We start from the raw sequence: 22,409 nt of genomic DNA, 5'->3' as shown, positions 1-22,409 counted from the left end.
GGGGTGGAAAATTGTGAAAATCAAACCTTCTGAAATGGCATTTCCTGTGTTCTTCTGAGGATTTCAAAAGAAAAATCAGAGCTAACTTTTTATTCAATGACAAATTTAAAGTGAGCAGTTTTTCAAGGGTTCCAGCCTCGCGTATGATAGAAATTAGTCCACCTTTTAAACGAAAATCTTGGACTTTTAGATAAAAAGCCCTGGTTACGGGCATGGCCATCCATAATCAGGAAACAAAAAGAGGCATGATCATGTGTTGAGCTCTTGACAATATACTTTACAGGCTGTTTAGGTGTAAGACGCTTACTATACAGGCTGTTTAGGTGTAAGACGCTTACTATACAGGCTGTTTAGGGGTTAGACGTCGACGTAACATAACTAGTACTATAGTACAGAATACCTTAGTTTGTGGTGTTATATGAAAAACATCTCCTTGGTGCAAAATGCCACTTTCATTTTACAAATCTTGAGTATCATGAATTTCTGACACCTTGACCCTTCGACTTATAAGTATCCTTTCCTTTGTTGAAGGGTGTTTTTTTACGCGATGGCGAATCTGTGGCTCAACGTCCTTATGATTGCGTCACTTTTCACAACCCTTCGCGCAACAAAGATAAAGGTAAGATATGTTTCATTGTATTATCCAGTCCATCTGTATTATGAAAAACAATATTCACAAAAAAGGTAACATTTGAAAAGCAAATCCACGATGTTTACCTTCGCATATAGTAAACATTGTAGGGAAAACAACAAGTAGGGAAGCGAGTGTAGGAGACCCGGCATACAAGTAGGATGGTACCCAGGCTTCTTCGCATATGGTCTCCTCTGTTAATTCTTACGTACTCAAACACATTCATATATATATATATATATATATGGTCAGACAGGAGGCTAAATCCCTCCTGCTATACTATCCATACTCATTTTCACCTAATCATGATATGAGTAAAGTGAAGAAATAGATATAGAATGCAGTTTCCATTTCGCAAGGCTACACCAACTTACTAAGACCACCTTTTGCAGGAGGTGATCAGCAGAATGCCTGACGATGTTGATGACGAAGATGAAACAAGGACAGCAGATGTAGAGGTAAATAAATTCTTCAACTCAATTTTAATTGTTATAAATAGCTAAAACATACACGCAAGGAAAATAATTTTGTTTCCTACCGTTTATTGAGATGCCTTAAAGCTGATCAATGTTTCAATTTAGGTGCAGGAATTGCAAGAGCAGCAACGACGAGACATTCCTTTTTGGAACGACTCTCGTCTGTGCAACTACCACGAATGCTTCAAGACCTTAAAGGTACACTAATACACAAAAGGAGTGACTTGTCATAGACCTGTCTGTGATATTGATTTATACTAATAGTCGGTAATACCATTGACCAGCTAGCACTAGTGATTAGTTGAATGGCCAGAGGACGCGTTCAATAATTGAGCTTGAGCTATGATTCACTGAAATGCAAATAGCGCACAAAAACATGGCGGGTAAACAACGATATAGCACGGCCACGTCCCTTTAAGCCCCTGTCACACTTTCACGAACGTCCCACGAATTCCTTCCCGAACACCGGTACCAGCTGAACAGGTCGGCTGGTGTTCGGGAGCACTCTGACAAGATCTAGGCCATGCCTACCTTTCTATATGAGTCGAAATTTGAGTTAAATTGGAGTCAAATTTGATCCCTTAACACGCTCCGACCACTGAGGTGTTCTGCTGACTTACGGTCGAAAACCAGCCAACTAAGATCAAACCTCCCGAATGACTCACTTATGTTTTAAACAGTTTGAAACATTCGGTTGTAGCAGCCGAACTGTAGCTGAATTCGCCGAACGCCAGCCGACTTTGCGCCGATCGCGACCCACTCCTGACCATGGTCGGCGGGCGTTCGGCTAGTGTTCGGGAGGCCAAATTCGTGAATCATTGTGTGACAGAGGCTTTACACACATGATCTTCCCTGTACAGACCTGGCCAGAAGTCCCCTACTACCTACTGAACGACGGGAATTTTGCCGTGGACTGGCCGACCCGTTACGTCAGAATGCTCTTCATCTACAACAAGAATGCTGTAAGTCTAAGATGTTGCACGAATGACAAGGCATAGTTTTGTACAAACGCTGAAATATCCCACAAAACGTGAGCATGAGACGACCTAATACGTAACTAAAGCATCAAACCATAATGTATTACCTAGCTAGTACCTTCACTAAATAGATTTTTGTTTCGCGATATTAATATTTTGTGACTTTGTAGACAGCACAATTCAAGAGGTTGAGAATGCATGATGGTTTTGGTGTTATCTCGTGTTCTGGGCAAGCTATGGATTTTTCAACGCTCCCAGTGTTATTTTATTGTAAAGAAGTGGGCGTAGGTTTTGGCTTTTAGATCCTCAAGGTCGCGTTTGATGTAGACTTTGAAATAGGAGAACTTGTTAACTTATCTTTTCTTATCCTCACAGTTTGACAAAGTGTTCCTCGGTGATCGAGCTGCAATTGAGAACCACGCAATGGAGGCAGTCGCAATTCTCGATAAGGTAAAATACTATGTATAATATATTATATATTTCCTTTGGCATAGTGCGAGCAAAATAAACCATCATAAACCAGTGTCTTGATTGATAACAATATTACGAGCCTTTACCTTCATTTACAGCCTACTGTCTCGCATTGTGAATGGTGTATAAATATAAGAAACTGTTATGTGAAGGATATGTCAAAATCAGTACAACGTACAACATACATTCATAAGGTTTTATTTGTCATTCAGACTTTTGTTTTTCTGTCCAATTGCAGGCCTACAGGACGATCAACTTTCGCGTGCTCCTGAGTGGAGTTGAGATTCTGGACAAATATTGGCCAGGAGAAGAAGAGAACCCTCATTACTATGACTATCTCAAGCCAAACGTCAGCGAGTACATCTGGAATGACCTGCGACCTGTCCACAAATTCGATACAGCAACATTCATCACGTACGTACATTTGTAACAATATGGCATGTCAATAAACCAGTTCTCAGGTCCAAGTGCACATGTGCAGGGGTCAAAGATTAAGGACCCTTGGACCTTGACATTTGTTCTTAGACCACAATGCATCATACGGGACATGCCATTGCGCACCTGGTTTGCACTGGCTTATTGCCGTGGACATTGCTTATAGCTATATATTAGAAAATAGGACAATGGTGAAATTGTGACACTGTGGCGTTAACATAATGGCATCTTTCAGAGCAAAGATAAAGAATATATTTAGGAAATAACTAAATTGGGTGATTTTAAACCATTAAAACTCTATACTAGCATGCGCTACAACCTGTATTACAACAATTAGTAACATTGACAGGTTCCTTTTGTTCAGTGGCCCTCCCTATTTCCACGGAACCAAAGCCACCGGTGCAGGAATGGGAGACCTTTGTCAGATGGAGAGTGTGGACAACTTCCCCTTCATCATTAGTGGGGTGAGCTACATTTATTATTCGTCAAATAAATAAGTTTGCACCAGAGAAAGATTGAACTATTGCAGTATCGCTTATATAGAACCGACCAGAGCAATGGCCAAGTGGGTGGAGTGTTCACATTCGGTAGGTCGGTAGGTCGTGAGTTCAAGCTCTGACTAAAGACTGGTACATACTGGTTTTCTTTGTACTTAGAATTTTGGAAAAAGAACGTTAGTTAGATAAAAAAAAATAATAGGCTACCACCAATCGACTCATTGCTGTGGTTGCACACGTCTATTGAATCGGTTGATGGGTGCCACCATATGTAACATTGATAGAAGGGCTTTTACTTTAACTATAACCTTACGTAGAATTAAAACTGCTGATCTAATTTGCATAGTCAACCGCCATAACAACCGGCAGACCCGCAGACTACATCGATGTGCTGACCCATGAGATGGGACATCAGTTCTTCGTCGGACATCCATATGGTCAGTTTACTAGTTTGGACTATCTAAAGAGCACGTATGTCATAGTCAGTAGAATAGCATTCATCTCTTAATCTTACACGTCTGTCAATCAAGGTATTCAATTTGACATCTCTATGTGCTAACCATTAATACCATCATGCAATTATTACCTATGCCAACAAGATTATGTTGTCGGTAGGGTTTGTGTTTGTCTTTGCTGTCTGTGATTTAACAGCATAACTGAAGAAAATGGAATGTTATAAAATTCGCCATGCGTCAAAACAAAACATGGAACATATTATGGTTAGAGTTTTGGGGGAGAGCCACACCCCACGCACATTAAAGAACCCACCGCACTTAACGAAAAGAGCAGGAGTCCTTCCGGTTCAAGCCTTACAGTCCGGTCTTACGCAGCTTGTACTTACATGTACAAAGATGTGGTGTGTTACGCCTAAAACGGTGGTTTACCGGTTATGCGAAACAAGCAAACAAATGCACGCAGTTTTGATTACAATTTGCAGACATCAATTCCATATTAGTTGGTTGATGGATTTGTCTAATCTTTCCTCTTGGATACCCAAGACCCCCTGGATGATGGCGACTCGCCGTGCCCTACCAAGAAGCTGTTTGGATCTGCATGCACAATGGGTGGGAATGAGTAAGTCTATATTGACTGGAGTAATTTTTATCAAAAATCAATTGATGATTACATTGATGTTTATTAAACTTCATAAATAACGTAGACGTAGCGTAGAATGAAGGATATAAACGAGTGGCCCTGTAATTTTACCCATTTATTCGTTTAGCATTTCGTGTTTGTTCTACTCTACTCTAGGTACCCGAAGTCGTTTGGCCAAGCGTTCTTTGATGGCATCAGGGAAAACAACTTTGCCTGCTTGGAGAAGAAACCGCCACAAGTATGGGTTACATTGCCATTTTAACATAGCATATAATCATGATATAGTTATACTTATGTGTTATAAAAGGACTCGTTGTCACATTATGGAGAATTGTCTCTTGTATTTTATTTCGGATGTAATTCTTTTCAAGGATCACGTTAAATTTCTGGTTTGCCTTTTTAGGAGGAGGTGTACAAATGTGGAAACGGGATTCTTGACCACGGGGAGGAATGTGACTGTGGTTCGGACCAGGTAAGAACTGACGGTTTCACTCCTACATCTCACAGACCTACTAATTCAAATCAATCTCATTCTGAAGAATTGACATCCTGTATCTAAATTTTAATTTAACTAGTATTTAAAAATACTAGTAACCTTTTTCTTGACGAGCACATGGTATCGTTGTCGGGCTCATTAGTTCATGGCTATGTTCAACAAAATTTTACAAAAATCTTGTAAGCCCTTTCTTGATTATTTACACTTAAGTACACCCTTGGCTATAGAATGTACAATCTTCATCGAAAATGACAGAAAAACACCATGTATAATGCATTGTGAATGTATTACGCCATAACTACATATTCGTTGCAAGATAATACATATTTTATGCATTTTATGCGTCTTATGCATTTGTGCAAAGTACAGAACTGCCTGAAGAGTGATCCATGTTGTGACGGCCAGATATGTAAACTGAAACACGGTGCGGAGTGCTCTGATGGCCAGACCTGCTGCAAGAACTGCAAGGTACAAACGAACAATTAAACCTGATTTCATCACACGAAATCCCTCAACAACTTTTCAACTGGTACTTCTGGTCTTCTTCAGGATAAGTGAGGACCTGAATTTTTCAGAACACGTGACCTGCCGAAAGTGTGACGTGCGCAACGGGCCAAATGTGATTGGAAGTTAGTACCGACCCCGTCTCTTTCATGGAGGGTTTTTAGGCCCCGATGTACATGTATATTCTATCTCCTTTTCCCGTTTCTCACGCCACACCCCCAGAAGGTGGCGTATTTTGAGCATTCAGGTTCACAGTTATATACTTCAGCTGTTGGACTGTGCTTGATTATCATCAATTCTGCTGTTGTGATAGGTTGACTTGCAAAGCTGTCCCGTCAATCCAACCATTACGGACAAACGTGTGTGGGCTCCATTTTGCCATGGTAAGTCATTCTAACCTTTCAAGCTAACAGAAACAAATTCAAGGCAGACTAAAATGGTTGTCTTTATGTCATTTTTCTCTTCCTTGCACAGAATTTTAGTAGTTATCCTTTGAAGCTATACTATTGCCCTAACCAAGTGAATATCTGTAATCATATTTTGCTTTAATTGACTTTAAACAAACTGCCATTCATAATGCAAATCAATTTGAATAATTAATAATACATCGAGTAATAAGTACTTTGAACATTTTGGCAGCCTCGGCAGACTATACGGAGATCACCGCACCTGCCTCAGGCACCATAGAGCCGTTTCCCTTCGGACAGGTGACACCCCAGAATATCAAGATACCAGGGAAGATGACTCCTCCCAACACCGTGTTCAGTTGGCTCCTTCACGCTCCAGTGGGCCACACGATCAAGGTCCACTTGATAATACCTCAGATGGTGAGACAGGGATGATGCTTACGTTACCTATGAATTTTCCTCCATGAAATATATGAAGCTTAATCTATGTTGATAGTTTACATATAACGTTACAGATAGTTAAAACTTTGTTCGAAAGCAACAGAGACAGCAGATAGTGTAGAATTCCTGGCACTTTTAACCAATCGCGTTTTGGGGGGTTCGTGGGACTGGGTTAAGTGATTGATCAAAATTGCCAGGAATTCTACACTATCCGCTGAATTTCTAAGAAGGGATGCAGTTGAAAAATCGATGCACTTTTTGAGATGGAACAACTGGAAATTCTATCTCTCAACACTAAGAAGATATAGCGTTGTGATTTCCTTTTTTTAACAACTTGATCTTGATCATCATCGAGCCGTTATCGATACGTTTCCCACGTTATCATTGATCCACAGAAGTCGGAGTATTTCGACGTTTGGATCGGATGTCCGTACGACTGGCTGGAAGTACGGGACGGAGGGGAGGTGACGTCACCGCTGTTGGGCCGCTACTGTACACCGTTACGGGATCCTGTCATCACGTAAGTCTTACTTTACAGGAAATAATATGATTTTGAAATAATATACGTGTAAAAAGCGTTAGTGTAACTAACTTAGCATCAGTTGCATCATGCATTTGTACACTTATTGTGTATTTGTACATGTATTGCAAAGGAGTGAATCAATAATATAAGCCATCACAATGATTATGCAGAAGAAATTACATGTCATGATCAGCATTCTTTGACAATGGATCATTGGTCAAATGGACATTAGCTGACATGTTATGTTTTACTTCTTATCTACCTTTATTTTCAGGTCCTCCACTAATAAGATGATACTAAGGTTCCGCAGTGATTCATCATTTGATAGCCACTTTGTGGTGAAATACGAATTTCTTTCGCAAGGTATGATCTTAAAAATGGGATTCCACAATAATAGACAGGCAAGTAGCAAATAGCAAATGATCTCATTCGTGGCCATAATTGACGAACTTCTTTCTAACAAGTTTCGTCGTTCTGATTATTCTTAGATATATTTTGATTTCAGACAATTTGAATCGCAAAATGTAGCTTTTTTGCCTAAAAATGGCGTTGAGGGTCGTTGGGGCACCATGACTTCATCGACTATCCTCCTGGCCACTCAGCCCTGTCTTCCGCTGCTCTCATGGCTTCAGCTAAACTCAGTCCGGATCATTCATTTATGTTGCCTTCCCACCTCTTTCTCAATTGATACAGAAACAGCCACCACCTGCGAGAGGGACACCCTACATCTGTCTTGCTCGGACGGAAAGACGCTCTTCATTGTGGAGGCGACCTACGGACGGACGTCCATCTCCCACTCCTGTCCCTGCTCCACATGTAGAGATGACTGCCGCGCAGACACCAGCCTGGCCGAGGTGAGGGCCGCCTGCCAGGGCAGTCAGCAGTGCACAGTGGCAGCGAGCAACGACGTCTTCGGTGATCCCTGTCACGGGGTGCAGAAGTACTTGGAGGTATCATACCGCTGTGTCACAGGTGAGTATTATTAGCATGTATAGCATAGAGATCATTTGAATAATTAATGAGGACATGTTGAAATTAAATACTGCCAACGGATAGGAATTTCACACGCAAAACATTGTAATTTGAGTTTGGAAAAACCATAGATTAAACTAAATTATGTTATTTACGACCTTATTTCCATAAGCAATGAGGCAAATTCCCCCAAATCATGTACATATTTCATGGAGGTATGAGATCTCCGGATTCTTGTTAGTTGATATATCCTGACACCAGTCTTATGCATGCACAAAGTTAGTACATTAGGTAATGGCGAAATGACAAATACCAATTGATAGCATAATTTTTTGTCGTTAGTAATACTCCTTATTTCAGATGAGACGTGCCAAGAGGGCAGCGGCGCTTCCTATCGAGGCGAGTGGTTCACGACCGTATCGGGGAGGCGTTGTCAGCGCTGGGACAGCCAAACGCCTCACGAGCACACACGGACACCATCCAACTACCCCTCGGCCGGGCTGGAGGAAAACTACTGCCGCAACCCTGACGGAGAAGACGCGGTCTGGTGCTATACATCGGATCCTGATCAACGCTGGGACTGGTGCCCTGTACCGAAGTGTGGCGGCGGTATGGGTTCTGTCTTTTGATGGACACCATTACAGCTCGTTTTTTAAAGGATAACAACGGCCGCAAAGTTGCATTTATTGTACACTTAACCTCCTGCAAAAATAATCGAGCAGCATATACCACGGTCATTACATTTAATGACTATCTTTCTATCTCTCTAACTTTGTTATAAATTAACTAACAGTTAGCTATATTATCTACCTTCTTTAGAGTTGGAGAAGGTCGGTCAAGAAGTTCAAAACATGGATGCGAGAGGTGAGAGAACAGAATTTCAACATTAGACTTGAGCTAATGCATTAACACCTGACGAAAACACTTTGCATGTAATCATAGACTTGCTTTTTTGTCTTTGTCCATGCTTAAATTAAAAAAGTTAAAAAAAAACAATCTATGAACATTCAATTATCATTTAAACATTTCAGTTTAAAGCGCAGTCTTCAAAATTTCCAGATCGACTTGTTGAAGGAAGATATAATCCTTCCTTCATTTAGCAGTGCTGAGCGGAAACACATTAACAAGGGCAAAGATTTAAAAATGTGACTGTAGCATAATGCTAGTCCTTTTTCCAGAGTGTTACACTGGCAGTGGAGGGTCATATCGGGGAAAAACCAATCTGACATGGTCAGGTCTGACATGTCAGGAGTGGTCATCACAGACCCCCCACGTACACACGTACACAGCTGACAACTACCCCGACGCTAACCTCACCAACAACTACTGCAGAAACCCCAACAGTGGTACCGACATTCGCCCGTGGTGTTACACGACTTCGGCTGAGGAAAGGTGGAACTACTGCGCGATACCCAAGTGTCCCCGTGAGTATCGTTGTTACTGGCAGATATTGTATGATGAAAGATAAAATGTAATATTGTATGATCCGACATAACACGATATAATGTAATACAATATGATACTTATACATATGATTTCGCCGAACAATGATCAAGTTTACAATTTTGCATTTCACGGCACGTTTTGATATGCGAAATATCTCATATATTCCTGTATGTAAGCACAGTAACCAACTAACCGAATTACCTTTTTCGTGTAATCACTTGCAACAACGTCTACTTTCATCAAGGGTGTTTTTCTTCACAGCTACCGTCAGGGCATCAGGGCTGCATCGTGTGAGGGCTGCATCATGCGCAGAAGTGAAGTCCCACCACCTGGCCGACACGGATGGGGAGTACACATTCTACCCTTTTTCAACGTGCACAGATGTATCCATCCGCGTCTATTGCCACAACATGGCGTCCGGAACCCCACAAGAGTTCCTGTCCCTACCGTCTGGTCCGGAGAGTAACTACGCCATGATCTTTGCCGATCGTTTGACGGACGCCTTTGGAGGAGAATGCGACGGCCCGTTACAGGTGAGAGATTAACACAAGAAGAATTAGCCTGACAAAATCACTTCTATATGCTAGCAGCCCTTCTTCTGGTCAGACCCCTAGACGCTTGATGGCCAACACTAGATACATACGCATGCCAATTCTATTGATCCAATTATACATTTCTGCTAACATGGAGCACCTGTTGATAGTACGGGAACTGTACTACGAACAAGTCTGTTGCAAATGCGTTTGATAGTAACAGTCTGAGAGCTCCTACCATATACACTGATTTTCAAAGTAATAAAGAATCGTGAGCTTTTCTTCTTATATGAACCAGTATCCAGGCTTAAATTCTATGGTGAACGGGCTGCATACAGCCCTGGAGAGTGAGAGTTTGTGTTACACAGGCTGCCAATAGCCACAGAGTTAATATTACGCAAGTGCCACAATGAGTAAAGTAAACCTCATGTCCAGAGTGTTTCCTTCAGTACAATATTTTAAAATATCACAACCCTGTATTGAATCCCCCAGAATCCATATTCTAGTCGTGCCGGTACCACAACGTTCAGTAAGGTTAGAATCAAATTTGAAAACTCAAGGATCAAGGTTATCCGGGATGACTACACCTTTGCCCGAACCATTGGTAGGTAGTCATTCCAAGGATATCATTATACATGTATTTTTTGCTAATTTGCAGTGCAGCTAGTACGGACTTTAGCAGCTTCATAAACACTGTCAGTGTGTATTTAGCCATCAGGTCAGATATAATGATATGCTGCACTGTCATTATTCAATGATGAAATGTTCATGTTGTTTTGATAGATGAACAACACTGCATGTTGTATGCCAAACAGACTACGCACAATTATAGCATGTACTGTTAACATGTTGTTTTTAAATGTGCTGTTTAGGTAGCAGATCTGATTGTTGAATGGGTTTCAGTTGAGTTTCAATTTATCAAATGGCGTTTTGTATCTGACCAGGTGACAACAATGTATCTTATGCGGAGGCCGGTGACTGTTACTCCTGGAAACAGGGATGTGCCAAGGGAACGTTTCAGGTGAACCTGACGGGAACTGAGCTAGAGCTGGCACCTGGCGTCCACTGGGTCATGGAGGAGCGACATCCGGACTATATCGCCATCAATGACATGTTCATCTCTGAGGACCGAAAGGTAAAGAGTCCCTTGCCTACAACGTGATGCTAGAGAGGTATGCCATGCGTCAAATGAATGAAAAAGATGCTAGAAATGCAGATTTGGGTGGTGAAGGTGATACAAAATCGCACATTTAGAATATAGCTGATTTACGCTCACGTTATTTTACGTCATATTGCTTGATAATTATTGTTGGTGGTCAGATTACCATAGATTAATGTTTTATATTGTGAGTAATCTTTGAAACAGCTGTGTAATCACTATGTGCAGAATAGAGAGGCACGTTTAACGCCTGTTGTCATGCTGATGAATGCTGGAAGAATGGTTCAAATGTTTAAGAGCTATTTGTTTTTCAGGTTGCCACAGCGCGATGTGGAGGCTGGTGCGGACACTGCTGGCCTGAGGACAAGAACCTCCTGCTCTCACATCCGCAGTGCGAACGTCAGACAGACAGCGCAACGGGTAGGTTACTAAATGGACTTGATCATACCCTTTTTTCACTGGATGGAGATTGTTGAGCGACCATGAGGTCCACACACACAGACACACAGACACACAGAGACACACACACACACACACACACACACACACACACACACACACACACACACACACACACACACACTTAATTACCATATTGTCTCTATCATCAATTTAATCTATTGAAACTACCGAAACCAGGGGAAACCTGTCAGGAAGGGAAGGGCACGTCGTACCGAGGGAGGAAGAGCACGACCAAATCGGGCCGGCACTGTCAGCGGTGGGATAGTCAGAGTCCGCACGAGCACAGTAAGGGGCCAGAGAATTACCCTTCATCGGGGCTGGAAAGCAACTACTGCCGTAATCCCCTCGACTCTCATGGCGTCTGGTGCTACACAACAGACGCTGAAAAACGCTGGGAGTACTGCGATGTGCCACAATGTGAAATCTGTAAGTCGTCCAGTCAAAGGCACTGTTGATTGTGCCACAAAACGTCGAAATGCAAAACGTACGTTGTACATAGACATCGGGCTTACTCAATAATGGTTCTCTCACAGTTTATAAGCCTTCTATTTAAGTTTGAAATTTTTGATTCGTTTTTTTTTATGTAGCTAGTATCTCGATAGACATAGAAATTATAACTGATTGGGTGCTTGCGTGCGTATATTTTTGTCTGTTGCGTCATTTTACGCGTTAAAACCTGTTTTATTTCATGAATCTTTCAGCGTCTATAGCTTTAAGGTGTCCGCACCAGGATCCACCAATGAACGGTGCCCTGTCATGTGACGCGTGGCTCTATGGCCAGTTCTGCACCGTGCAGTGCGAGGAGCCGTATGACTTCTCGGCGGAACCAGCTCGCCTGTACGTCTGCGGTGCCAATTCGGAGTGGCGAACAGACCCGCCTGGCATGGCAACCAAATGGCCGGATTGTACAGGTATGCAGCACCCCCATGTAGCACCTTCAAGTCAAGACTGGCCAGGAGAAACTGTGTAGCATTACTGAGAATGGTACATTAGGCACGGTTTTTGTGTCGACCACGCGCGTCGAGACTATTTGTGTAACAATAGGGCATGTTCAACTCCCATCCAGTATTTTTTGTACTTAATGGTCACCACGTTACACGGCCGTTAGGCCACTGCAAGGTTATGAATGGTTTGATCCACTGACGTGGGTTACGGGTTACCGAGTAGAACTGTAACAGCAGCTCTTCTCCCTGAGTCAGAAACATCATGATTGAGACCAGCTCAAATTCTCACAAGTAGTGAGGACTAACTGACCCAATAGGAGAAGCAGGGGTTACGAAGGCTGGTCGGGAAAATTCCCTACCCCATATTAGGGATAACTCGGCCCCGTGCCGCGTGACAAGAGTTAAACAGTCGTACGGATATGATTTTTTTTACAAATCTCAAACAGATTAATGTCGTTGTATACACTTTTGTCTTAACAACACCAAACTCTTCATCGAATTAAACTTACACGTTTCTACAGTCACTGTGGCCGATGTCCAGAAAGGCAGCGAGTACCAGTACTATGAAGGCCATTGCGAGAATGAGGAGTCCAGACAGACTGTCAAACAAAACTTCATCGACCATTTCGGCAACACGGCCTTCGGAAAGTATGGCGGATGCACAGGTTAGTCTTGATAGTGTACATAAAGAAATCATACGCGAATGTTTTCTCTCCTGAAGTTGCTCTCTACAAGGAACTATGGCTTTGTATCACGTAAGCACTACCTACATGCAGTCTGAATAAAGCACCCAAATAATGGCTGTTCGTATTCGTACTTGGGACATGCTTTTCAATGGCACAGAATGCATAGTAATAAACAAAGCACAGTATAATCCAGCGACTTACCAAAGTTTTGTTAATTGGTTTGAACAGTCTTGCAATGTAAGTAGGGTTGAGTATTAAACACTGTGCTATGCGTTACCTGCAGGAAATGACAACTGCACTGCAGCCAACGTGCAAGTATTCTGTGGCCAGTTGGTGGCAGAAGAAGGTGGCCCGTGATTTGAAACCTCCTCTGCCGTGGGCGATGGAGTGATTAGCGGTGACAGCAAAGTCCATTCATGAACCAATCTTACTATTTGTAGACAATATATCGTTATACCCAACATTCTATACCTTATGTATTATCATGCATGTTATTCACACATGAGTTCCTGCATACGCATATAACGGTCAAATATAATGCAACGATACTAATAGTTCTTTATTCGTGACACCAAAAAGCAAACCTTACCGTAGGGATAAGACTCCATGAACTGCAAAGAGTTTGCGTACAAAATCAAAAGTTACAACGGACAAGACAGGCGATATACATTTCTCATGTGCATTACGTAACATACAGTTTATCTAAAGCTTTTCACGTGAGGACTTTATATCGTATGATGTAATTCCGGACAGAACCGCTAGGTTCCATTTAGATACTTAGTCTAGTGTAAAGAATGCTTCTGAATGGTTGATAACGTCTTCCACTTCCCATGCGCATTATTTACACGTTCTCTCAATATCAATTTCTGCCATTTTAAAAAATATTGTATACCTTTTATACCTGTTTATATAAACGTAAAGAGATGAAGTTCTACATTGTCGTGGGTCATTATTACATGGCCTCTACCAGGCTTCGGGAGGCGGCTAGAAAGAGTAGAAATCGGCCAAATAGAGAGATAACATGCCAGGGGAGTTTGTCTGCTGGGAGACAACGTTTTGCAGCACCCGTCACGGCCCAGTCGCAAAGTAATAAAAGAGTAATTTAGCTACTTGGCAACTATAAGATAGCGGTTAGTGGACTTCAAAGAAATGGCGACTTCGGGTGCGGCAAAATGTTCTCTCCCAGCAGACAAACTCCCCTGGCATGTTATCTCTCTATTTGGCCGATTTCTACTCTTTCTAGCCGCCTCCCGATGCCTGGTAGAGGCTAATTATTACACACCATCTACCCCAAGCCAACATGTGTGACCTTTCTCATGAACTTATGACGTAGCTTAAGATATCCAATCCAAAAGCCCGGAAGAAACAATATTTGAGAGGGCAGATAAAGGTTCGGATGGACCTTGGATGTCGGCGTTTTGTTGAAGAATCCTGCCAGTTTTGCCAGAAGGACTTGAGGGAACAGGCAACATGTTCTGGTTGGCTTTTACGATACTGCTGTCCGCAGCACGACCCGGAGGTATGTTGTTCCACAAGTGTAACGAACTATCCTCTGCCAAAATTGCAAGTAGAAATTTTCTCAAAATATACGTAGATCCTAATATGAGTTTGTTGTCATATATGTATGCAATTTACAACAGATAGAATACATCCTTGTTGTGTATGTTACCTCTTTTCCATATGGTCAGTCTTTGTCTACTATCAGTCCAATCTTTGTGTATCATATATAGGTTCCATTTATATTTCTTGTCATATGTGTGCCATGCCAGTAGCCAGGGAGGACGTGGGAAGGTTCCCCGGACCTCTGGGGTCCCGGACCCCCCTAGGAACCTCGCGCCTTCGGTGCTCGCTTTGCGCCTAGGCTCGCTGGTCCCTCACACAGTGGGAAGAAACCCCCATTCAAAATCCTGGCTAGGGGTATGTGTACATCAGTCCTTTCCGAAGAATGTGACAACAGTCTTTTTCTTCTCACAGAGGCTCAGTGGCTTTTTGGCGGCGGTGGCAGTACCGGCCTTAGCAGTAGCGGGCAGAACGACGCCAACTGCGGGGTGCCCTCCGTGGGTCTGAACGCGCGCATCATCGGCGGGCAGTACGGCTCGCAGGGCATGTTCCCGTGGCAGGTCAGTCTGCAGAACCTCGCCCAGGGCGGGTCTCACGGCTGCGGAGGATCTCTGTTCAACAACCAGTGGGTCATCACTGCTGGACACTGCGTGGAAGGGTAGGCCACCCCGCCTCATCTAATAGATAATGTATGATACCTGTACATTGTAGGAAGCCTGGTAGGAAAAAAGGTAGTGACGAAGAAGATGCTATACTTCTAACGGTATTATTAGAACGTCAGTATCAATAATGCTTTAAGACAAGAAATATCATGTCATAGTCGTACTCATCAATAAGGACCACTCTAAAACGTGACCACATTTGCCCAATACAATTTTCAGCGCGAGCGAAGCTTTGCCATCTTCAGCCTACAACAGTGTACGGCGACTTTTCTTATGTTGGAAAACAACTTTTAAATTTGTTGGTACGACATATTCACGATTGTCCCTCACCTTCAATTAACTGTGTCCTAACAGAATGACCAACCCCGGCCTGTGGCGGGTCCGTGTAGGTCTGGCGTCCCTGCAGTACTATGAAAACGGCGAGCAGGAGTTTTCCGTCTCCAAGATCATCATGCACCCCAGCTACCACGCCAGCTCCGCGGGTTTCCCTCGCAACGACGTCGCGCTGATGAAACTCTCCAGGTTAGTCACTGACTACGGTAATGCTACAGTAACATCTCCGAACCGATGTCCGGTCGGGTACCGGTAGTTTAAGTGCTGCATGTTTTTTTCGCTTTCGAGCAGGGCACCGTGGACTTCCAGCAGAGGTTTGGGTTTTGGGTTATTCTTGGCGTGTTTTAGGCTTTTTTATCGGGGGTTCTTTATGCATTGGAATCTTTTTCCAATGGCAATGCAAGAAAGAAACTTCGATAAAAAAGTCTAAAACACGCTAAAATAATACAAAACCCAAACCTCTGCTTGGAGAGTAACTTTCAGCCTAACAGTACCTATTAGTGATGAGACGAATGCACTATTCATAAACTGACGTCTACATGGAATATTACTGTAAGCCTAGTTCACAACACAAGTTTTTGGCATTGTACTTAGGCGTTTTTTGTCTGACAGCAAAAGTTACAATATATATCATCGTCTGTTCACGTCACGGACGTTGCAAGCACAATGCCTGTAGACTATAATTATTCCTATTCAGTCCTGCAACTGTGAGCAACTATGTCAACAACATCTGCCTGCCTGACCGTGACGCGAGCGTCGGGACGTCCAACTGTCTCGTGAGCGGATGGGGGGTGTACGACATCCAGTCCCAGTACTGTACGTACGGTGTACCAGCAAGAAAATTGATATTTATATATACAATAGTTATGCATGCAATATCATGTAAACAAAGGAAAATATTCTCCAACTCAAGGGTTAGACTCACCAAATTTTCGACAGGTCCTTTGATGTTCTTCGTGATAATTGAGGAACCATGTTGCTTTCCAGGTCAAAGGTGGTTGGTAGCTTATAACGCCCCCGTCTGGGTTGGTCAATCAAGGTGTACTGTAGTGATGCGATGAGGAAGGTTATAAAAAGCTTACACTTATACATATTGCTGTTGAAGTAGGTATGCGACCTGTAGGTCGCGTTTTGCATCTTATACTGTCACTGTTGATTCTATTCGTGGTAGAATAATGTTTTAATGCCCATGTTGAATCCTAAACCTTTTGCCTGGCTAATACTAGGGGGGCAGGCTCCTCTTTCCGCAACTCTGAAGTGGACGTACGCCCCCATACTGGACCCCGGGTACTGCAGCCAGAACTACATCTGGGGTAGTGAGATGGTCAGCAGTATCATGGTGTGTGCAGGGTATGACCATGGACAGGACGATGCCTGTAACGTAAGTCTGTTGTCTGTTTGTTTCCCAGTTTATTATCTTCTGTGCAATTTTCCTTTTCATGCCTAAACTGTCCCTTCCTTCCCATTCCCCAATCCCCACTTCCCCACTTCGCCAATATCCACTTCCCGAAATTTTGGTAGTATTGAGGCCCTTTATATGTTTCCTATCCAGGGAGACTCCGGCGGTCCGTTTATTTGCCCGTCCCCTGACGGAACTCGCTGGGAACTGCAGGGGATCGTCAGCTGGGGTGAACAGCCGTGCGGTGCGCAGTACAAGCCCTCCGCCTACACCCGGGTCACCGCCTTCAAGAGCTGGATCCAACAGACCATACAGTCCAACTAGAGTCAATCTCTGTGCTCCGACAGGCCCAGATCTGGAGTACGTAGTTCTGCCGTCACTCTGCGAAATAAAGCGTGTTGACTCTAAAGTTGTGTCTGTGATCTGGCTTACGTGTAGCTTGTACGATCAACAAATTAGAAATATAGTGACCTCATATGTTTGGGCTCATGTTTTTTTTTTAGTAATGTCATTTTGTATGGATTCTGAACTCCTAACCTGACCTGCGATATTACATCAGCACGCGTTGTACGAATTTTTCCCATTTGCCGCCGTTCCCACGGTAAGGAGGTGAACAGAGTCAACAAGGGGAAGCACTTTGTCAATTCAACCTGTACTTTGCCGCTTAGTAAAGGGGTCTTTTTTTGCAAGGAACTTTACGATGTCGTGTGTACATTATTCAATGGCAATGGTAATATACAACGTATAGTATTCTGAGTCATATCTATTTCCAATGACATATGCCATGCACAGCGTAAATATATGTGCAATTGTGTATTGTCAAGATGGCACACAAATAGTAACGGTTAACCATTGTATGCGACACTATAAACTAGAGACTTGTCTTGTCTCCTCTCTTCATATTTATCTGCCATCCACGTCCCGGCATGGCATCAGACATCTTTGCCCATTTTCGGCATGTTGATCACTTTCAGGAGGCACCGAAATGTCTAGTTTTTTTTTCCAAAATCAGGCGAAAATTAATGCGCGCGCTGATGTCATCCATAAAAATTCCTTGCTAAGCCCTTACTCTCTACCACACAAAAGCAACGACCGTACACATCACGAATTCTCGGCATGTTCTGTCACAAAAGAGATCCTTAAGACACAAACCACTGGAGCAGCAAGGACAACCCGATTCGTCAGAATCCCAATCGATATCCTAACCTGATTAGTGGCCATTTGTGCCTTCTGAAATACTCAAAATAAGCTTAACTCTACTTTATCTACCTTAAACTACTTATACAATCACAACTGTTTCCAACGAGGTCTAACTATTTATTTTGACCCACACATATTGAGTTGATATGTTGGAATCATTTCTAATGTAATCTTTATTGTTTATTTCGAAATTTATAAACGGGGATAGCTTTAACGATTTTCAATTCAGATACTGTAGAGTTGCAATATTTATGATTTATCATGCATGGATGACTTTACCATTACATCAATGTTTCCTGTTTCACAGTGAGTACAAAATCTCGCTCATATCTCTTGCATATCAAACGTCTTTTCCCTGGCCTCCAGACACATTTCACCGATAACAATCGCCTCTGTTTTATCCCAAGAAAGTGGCTCAAGCAATGGTTACGGTAATTTGTAGTAACCCAGTGCCCCAGTTCCCTAGTCAAAAGACACTTCCACATGCAAAAAGTACCGCATCTTTCAACTAACGGCACAGGGTCGGAACGTGGGCTGTATGTATGCATCACAAATCCTCTGATATCTGGATAAAGTGGGAATAATTGTAGGTTTTAGCGTTTCCTAGACCAACACTTGACGATTGAAGTCGTTAAGAAGGGTTTTGCAGCCACGTTGCCACATATATCTTGTCGGTAAAAGCCTTTATAAATGGGCGACAGATATCGATCGGCATGGATAGATATGCAGGAAGAACCCAACTTTTCGTCCAGGCAGCAATCTCTCTCTTAGTCACCTTTTCATTCTAGGACGAAGGCAAGTGAATAATGACTTACAGTATGTACTATGATGCTGCATGGAGCATCCATAACTAATTGTCACCTTAAAACGTGTGAATGTCTGCGTGTACATGTTTGCGTTTGTTTGTACTATAGCCATTTTCTAACCACCTATTCCTTTCTTCACTTGGCATTCCTTCCTAAGATCTAGACCGCCTTAAAGTCCCATGCTTTTACTGGCCTTGCATATCAGTGCCTTTATCACATTAACTCTTCTAGCTATACATCAAAAAGACACCTTTGTCGATTTCCTATATATCTTCCCTTTGTTACCGAAATCATAGCTACAAACCTGCAGGTCACTCACAAGTTTAAAAAATACAAAAACTGGATGTTAATTTTCGAACCTCCTTCGTTCACTGCGGGTTCAAGAGGTTCTTTTCCGCACTAGTTAAAACATTCATCGTGGATCCTCGCGTTATCTGGGAAAATGATAATTGAATCTTCTTCGGGCTGACATTGGGGTGGCACGGACGGCCTTATGGCTCAAGGATGCTTAAGCAGGACAGATGAGCGCGATTGAACCCACAGCTGCGACCCTGTGTTGGGCAGACAGGGGCACCAATTGATTCCGAACATGGCGTTTAGGCCACACCAAGCAATTTTTGTGGATCACGTCCTCTGGAAACTATAAATCTAATGCGAGACCGCAAAAAAAAAAAAAAAACTCAAGAATTAAAAGGTCCGAGAAAAAGCAAGATGCGTATATCTAAAATATACAAAGGGACGACAAATGTTAGGACAGGAATTAAATGAGAGAGGACAATAGTGTAACTAGCAACAAGTCTGTTATTTATCCAGAAAACAGTCAGAAATCAGAGGAACAGCAGTTGTCTTCCTGTCCTGTTTTTTTCCTTTCATCACATCTTCCCATACCCACTGTCGTGACTCTGGTCATAGTTACAGGAAGCGGAATTTCTTGTTTTTTTCTTCTTCTTCTGGAAACAGGTCAAAATCAATGCGCGCGAGGACGTCATCCATAAAAATTGCTTGGTGTGGCCTTAGTGGGAAGATGTCCTTCGATACTATCCATTGGGTTTTACCGAAATGTCTGTACAGAACTGGGTCGACCCATTAAGAGATTTTCAGTTAATACCCCAAAATTGCCACACGAATAAAGAAAAATATGACACATTCTACTTGATGGGCAAAAACAACTCGTAGTGCTTAGAGGAGGACGAAGAATATCAGTAAGAAGTATTGCTGATGGATACGCTGTTAGTGTTGTTTATGTTGAATAGCAATGGGTGGTCATTTGGACAAGACGGTTTTGCTGGGCATGAGTGGAGATCATCAGTGATGTTCTCCTATATCTTATGGGTGCTAAAGCATGGTCAAGCAAATGTCGGGAGACCCTATACAACCTAATTACATCAAATCTGCCAGAATTTATGTGCACAGGCTGTCGAAGCTCCACGGAACTCAAGATGTCAGTACAGTGGCATAACTGTCGCAAAGGCCAGCATGTGCCGGCTTGTCATAAAAGTCGCTATATACTGCTGCAAATTCACAGTACCAGCTTTGCATTGCCTGTGGTTAAGCAGCATTTGGGGGGGGGGGGGTGCTGCATTTTTTGTATTCGCTCGCGCGCACTAGTTTGGGGGTCTTCAGAGGATGTCATCCATAAAATTAAGTCAGTATTACCTTAGGTTAAAACGGGAGAGGTGGAGAGAAAGAGTCACAAATATCCGAGCAAGTAGGTGTCAAGATGCATGATGCTGGTTGTCAAAGAGCCATGCCCTGGCCTTGTGCATCGAGAGGACGACATTTCATTCATGTCAGATCACTTCGTCTTCTGTTCTCTTCTGAAGAGGCAGAGCAGCTGCAATGCTCAACGCTGATAATAGAAATTAGGGTTCCTTGGACATAATTATGTAAATCACTGCATAATGGCCAGTGGCTGCTTTTGGCCAGAGAGTTTTCGGTACCTTTCTTGATGATGATGACTGGTTTATTCATAAACAAATAAATAGACATACAGGTTTAAAAGTCGATGGCAGCTTAAATGGCTGAATTGTAGACTCTTTTACAATTCAAAAACTTGAGAATATTATCAAGAGAGTTCAATACACTGCATATACATAGAAAATACAATATTAAAAGTACGAAAAGCCTGTTCGGCCAGTACAACAACCAGTATGTTACAGAACTTGCGTATCGTTCAGCAACTTTGTCACATAGGATTGTCACATTCTTGCCATATATATATATATACAAAGGATATTGAAGACGACTTTCACTTTATCATGAAATGCTCTAGATATGATGTTTTACGTTATATAAGCTACCCAGATTTATCGAATTTAGCACAATATGTATATTCTTCTGTATTAGGAAGGTATGAAAACACAAGGCTTGCTTTGTGTGTTTTTTTACATGTAGGTCAGTTGTGTTAGGCCTATTGGTCTATCGGGTAGTTCCAAATTATTCCAAATTAGCCGCTAGCAGCTTCCCCCTCTTTTTCCGCTCCGCTGCAGGCTGCCGCAGAGGCTCGACAAGGGTGCCTCGGGGACCAATGAATAAAAAGAACGCGACAGTCAATTATAAGGCAATGATTAGGTTCTCTGGCGTAGATGCCCAGTTATACACAGAGGGGTGAACCGCCAGCGACGCCATAAGCAGGGGATTTGCGTACCCGTGCCTGGTGTGTAATGCATTTGTAATTATTTTGTTTTGACATGTGTTACGTTGCTGTCATGTTGGTGTATTCTATTACTTTCCGTCAAATCCTTGTAATTATAATGTCAATCATGATAATATCTTCTTCGTAATGATACATGGGAAATGTACATTGACAGACGTCTGGCAGACCGTAATTTTTTCCGGACGAATTACCCAGACAGTAAAAACTGTGGTTTGATAATGATATCATTTGCTAACATACGGATGCACATTTCATTAAATTCATTGTAATTAGGCTTGATTGAGCGTGACTAAAAATGACGAAGTTCATTGGTTAGTACGAGGATACATTCAGCAACCACAAGGAGGCTTATTATCGCCGAGCAAAGCAAACCGGCGGCATGCAGCATACGTCAAGGTGATAGATCTTTAGAGACTCGATGCGCAGTAGGACCTAACGACCCATCCCCGGCCGCCCTGGAAATCCAGCCGTCACTCACGCCTAGTGTGTACACACCACGTACTGTACACGGCCTGCAGTAGCTACTCAACATACAGGAACAGTCGTCACAAGCACCCTTACCTACAACACAGCCACCACTGCACCAGCCACTGCCACTTCAGTTGGGCATCGTTACCTCCATCACCAAGACTACCACC

The 22,409-nt window shown here is 42.7% G+C and overlaps 2 protein-coding genes across 2 annotated transcripts in view; both read left to right on the top strand.

Annotated features, from left to right (window-relative positions):
* LOC109466730 overlaps nt 1–13,618 on the top strand; it is a 14,501-nt gene extending 883 nt beyond the window's left edge. Inside the window, exons 2-29 of the mRNA XM_019764489.1 lie at nt 532–619; nt 1,024–1,089; nt 1,213–1,305; nt 1,968–2,069; nt 2,460–2,534; nt 2,794–2,969; nt 3,355–3,454; nt 3,834–3,924; nt 4,486–4,561; nt 4,739–4,820; nt 4,986–5,054; nt 5,448–5,546; nt 5,896–5,965; nt 6,222–6,409; nt 6,826–6,950; nt 7,228–7,316; nt 7,638–7,925; nt 8,286–8,534; nt 8,745–8,789; nt 9,104–9,349; nt 9,633–9,904; nt 10,397–10,508; nt 10,849–11,039; nt 11,378–11,483; nt 11,703–11,951; nt 12,227–12,436; nt 12,991–13,134; nt 13,439–13,618. Coding sequence (XP_019620048.1) covers nt 548–619; nt 1,024–1,089; nt 1,213–1,305; nt 1,968–2,069; nt 2,460–2,534; nt 2,794–2,969; nt 3,355–3,454; nt 3,834–3,924; nt 4,486–4,561; nt 4,739–4,820; nt 4,986–5,054; nt 5,448–5,546; nt 5,896–5,965; nt 6,222–6,409; nt 6,826–6,950; nt 7,228–7,316; nt 7,638–7,925; nt 8,286–8,534; nt 8,745–8,789; nt 9,104–9,349; nt 9,633–9,904; nt 10,397–10,508; nt 10,849–11,039; nt 11,378–11,483; nt 11,703–11,951; nt 12,227–12,436; nt 12,991–13,134; nt 13,439–13,512 — 3,759 coding nt within the window. The 5' untranslated portion in view covers nt 532–547 and the 3' untranslated portion in view covers nt 13,513–13,618. The remainder of the gene's footprint in view (nt 1–531; nt 620–1,023; nt 1,090–1,212; nt 1,306–1,967; nt 2,070–2,459; nt 2,535–2,793; nt 2,970–3,354; nt 3,455–3,833; nt 3,925–4,485; nt 4,562–4,738; nt 4,821–4,985; nt 5,055–5,447; nt 5,547–5,895; nt 5,966–6,221; nt 6,410–6,825; nt 6,951–7,227; nt 7,317–7,637; nt 7,926–8,285; nt 8,535–8,744; nt 8,790–9,103; nt 9,350–9,632; nt 9,905–10,396; nt 10,509–10,848; nt 11,040–11,377; nt 11,484–11,702; nt 11,952–12,226; nt 12,437–12,990; nt 13,135–13,438) is intronic.
* An 899-nt stretch (nt 13,619–14,517) lies between these two features.
* On the top strand, nt 14,518–17,582 carry LOC109466638 (trypsin-like). The gene is made up of 6 exons (XM_019764368.1): nt 14,518–14,674; nt 15,130–15,373; nt 15,732–15,899; nt 16,408–16,526; nt 16,937–17,091; nt 17,263–17,582. The coding sequence occupies exons 1-6, from the start codon at nt 14,626–14,628 to the stop codon at nt 17,431–17,433; spliced, it is 906 nt and encodes a 301-aa protein (XP_019619927.1). The 5' UTR covers nt 14,518–14,625; the 3' UTR covers nt 17,434–17,582.
* The last annotated feature ends 4,827 nt before the right edge of the window (nt 17,583–22,409 follow it).

Source organism: Branchiostoma belcheri, unplaced genomic scaffold, assembly GCF_001625305.1.
Source record: "Branchiostoma belcheri isolate BF01 breed outbred unplaced genomic scaffold, Haploidv18h27 scaffold17, whole genome shotgun sequence".
In the NCBI taxonomy this organism is placed as follows: domain Eukaryota; kingdom Metazoa; phylum Chordata; class Leptocardii; order Amphioxiformes; family Branchiostomatidae; genus Branchiostoma; species Branchiostoma belcheri.
The sequence above is the reverse complement of the archived record's forward strand: the minus strand, read 5'-3'. Positions and strand labels throughout refer to the sequence as shown.